The 1,847-nt window shown below is 72.9% G+C and overlaps 1 protein-coding gene across 1 annotated transcript in view; it reads right to left on the reverse strand.

Annotated features, from left to right (window-relative positions):
* Positions 1-462: 462 nt before the first annotated feature.
* The window catches only part of FIGNL2 (fidgetin like 2), a 2,234-nt gene continuing 849 nt past the window's right edge, over positions 463-1,847 (reverse strand). The window contains exon 2 of the mRNA XM_026084986.1: positions 463-1,808. Within this exon, the coding sequence (XP_025940771.1) occupies positions 463-1,808 (1,346 nt within the window). The remainder of the gene's footprint in view (positions 1,809-1,847) is intronic.

Here is a 1,847-nt window from a genome sequence, read left to right on the forward strand (position 1 = left end):
CGACACAAAAAAAAAAAAAAGAGGGCCCCCCCCCCCCCCAAGCAGACAGGGGAGCATCGGAGCGCCGTGCGCCTCTCCTTGCATCGCTGCTCCGGAGACGCGTGAGCGGGGGAAGCAGGCAAATAATAAATAGATTTATCCTGAGTTCGGTGAGCGACTGCTTCCAAAAGCAAAGAACCGAAGAGCCAAGTCGGGAGCGGTAAAGAAGCAGCACAGCGTTTCTCGCGTGGCTCTTCCCGGGGAGCCGCTCGCCTTCCGCCTCGGGGCCGGCTCGGGCCGGGCTTCCCGCGGGATCCCGCCGGAGCCGAACGGGAGACGTTGCAGCGGCGGCAGTGGCGGCGCAGGGGAGAAGCTCCGGCCGCGTCGGCCGAGCCGGGGAGGTGGGATGGGATGGGGGGGGGGGCGACATCCGGCAGCGCGGCCGGAGCCGGGGCGGAGGGTCGTCCCCGCTCGGCGGCGCCGTCAGTGTCTGGACCCGTACATCTTGTCCCACTCGGCGAACAAGTCCAGCTCCTTGGGCGAGGCGGCGGGGCGCACCTTGCAGAAGGCGCTCTCGAAGTCCTCGTAGGAGGTGGGCTGGAGCTGGCCGGGCAAAGCGCGCGGCGTGGCGGCGCCGGCCTGCTGGCACAGCCGGATCAGCTCGCCGCCCGAGTAGCTCTCCGTGTGCTGCACGAGGGAGGCCATCTCGCGCTCGCTGAGGCAGGAGTTCTGCTGCGCCAAGGCGCAGTGCAGGATCTGCCGCCGGGCGACGCCGTCGGGCGGCGGGATGTAGAAGCGCTTGGCGAAGCGCCGGTGCGCCGCCTCGTCCATGGCGCCGGGCCGGCAGGTCGTCCCGATGACCACCACGTTGTGCTCGGCCGAGGTAGCTACGTTGTCCAGGTAGGAGAGCAGCTGCGACTTGAGGTTGCCGGCCTGGCCGCCGTCCTCGCCGGCCCGCGCCGACAGCAGGGATTCGGCCTCCGTGATGAGCACCACCGAGGGCTGCCGGCAGCTGGCCACGAAGAAGACGGTCTGCAGGATCTTCTCGGCTTCGGCTTTCCACTTGGAGAGCAGGGCCGCCCCGCTGAGCTTCAGGAGGCTGGAGCCCAGCTGGGTGGAGATGCACCTGCTCAGCAGGGTCTTCCCCGTGCCGCGGGGGCCGAACAGCAGGATGGTCCGGGGCGGCCGGCCGGCCCCGCTGTAGGCGCCGGGCCGCAGGATGGGCCACACCAGCTCCTCCTCGATGGCGGCCTTCACGGAGACCTGCCCGGCGATGTCGGCCCACTGCACTGGGGGGCCGCCGTCCACCATCTTGCTGTCCACCAGCTCCAGGGCGAGCGGGTCGACGGCGTCAGGCGGCTCGGCAGCGGGCGGGACGCCGAAGGCCGGCGCTTTGGGCGGCCGGCGGGGCGGGAAGGGGCGGCCCGGCTCTCCCGCCCGCTCCCCGTTGGCGGCCGGCGGGCTGAACTTCTCGAAGGGCTCCGCCGCCGCCGTTGCCGCTCGCCCCGCTGGCTCCCCGGCGCCGAAGGCCGCCGCCAGGCCCTTGGGTGCCGGCCCGCCGTACTTCCCGGGACGCTCCTCCGCCGCCGGCCGCTTCCCGGCCTTGAAGGGCCCCTGCGGCGGCTCGGCGGCGGCGGCGGCGCCAAAGCCGTTGCCGTAGGGCGACGCCGGCGCGGGCTTCGGCGGCTCGTAGCCGAACTTCCCGTAGCGGCCTTCGCCCTCCTCGGGGCCGCCGGCCATGTCGAAGGCCTTGCGCTTCAGCGAGGCGTCCGGCACTGGCGGCGGCACCGGCGGCGGCGGGGCCAAGCCGGGGCTCTGGTAGCCGTAGGCAGGCGCCGCAGGGGGCCGCGGCAGCGGGGTGGGCGCCG

This window comes from Apteryx rowi, unplaced genomic scaffold (assembly GCF_003343035.1).
Source record: "Apteryx rowi isolate R43461 unplaced genomic scaffold, aptRow1 scaffold_657, whole genome shotgun sequence".
In the NCBI taxonomy this organism is placed as follows: domain Eukaryota; kingdom Metazoa; phylum Chordata; class Aves; order Apterygiformes; family Apterygidae; genus Apteryx; species Apteryx rowi.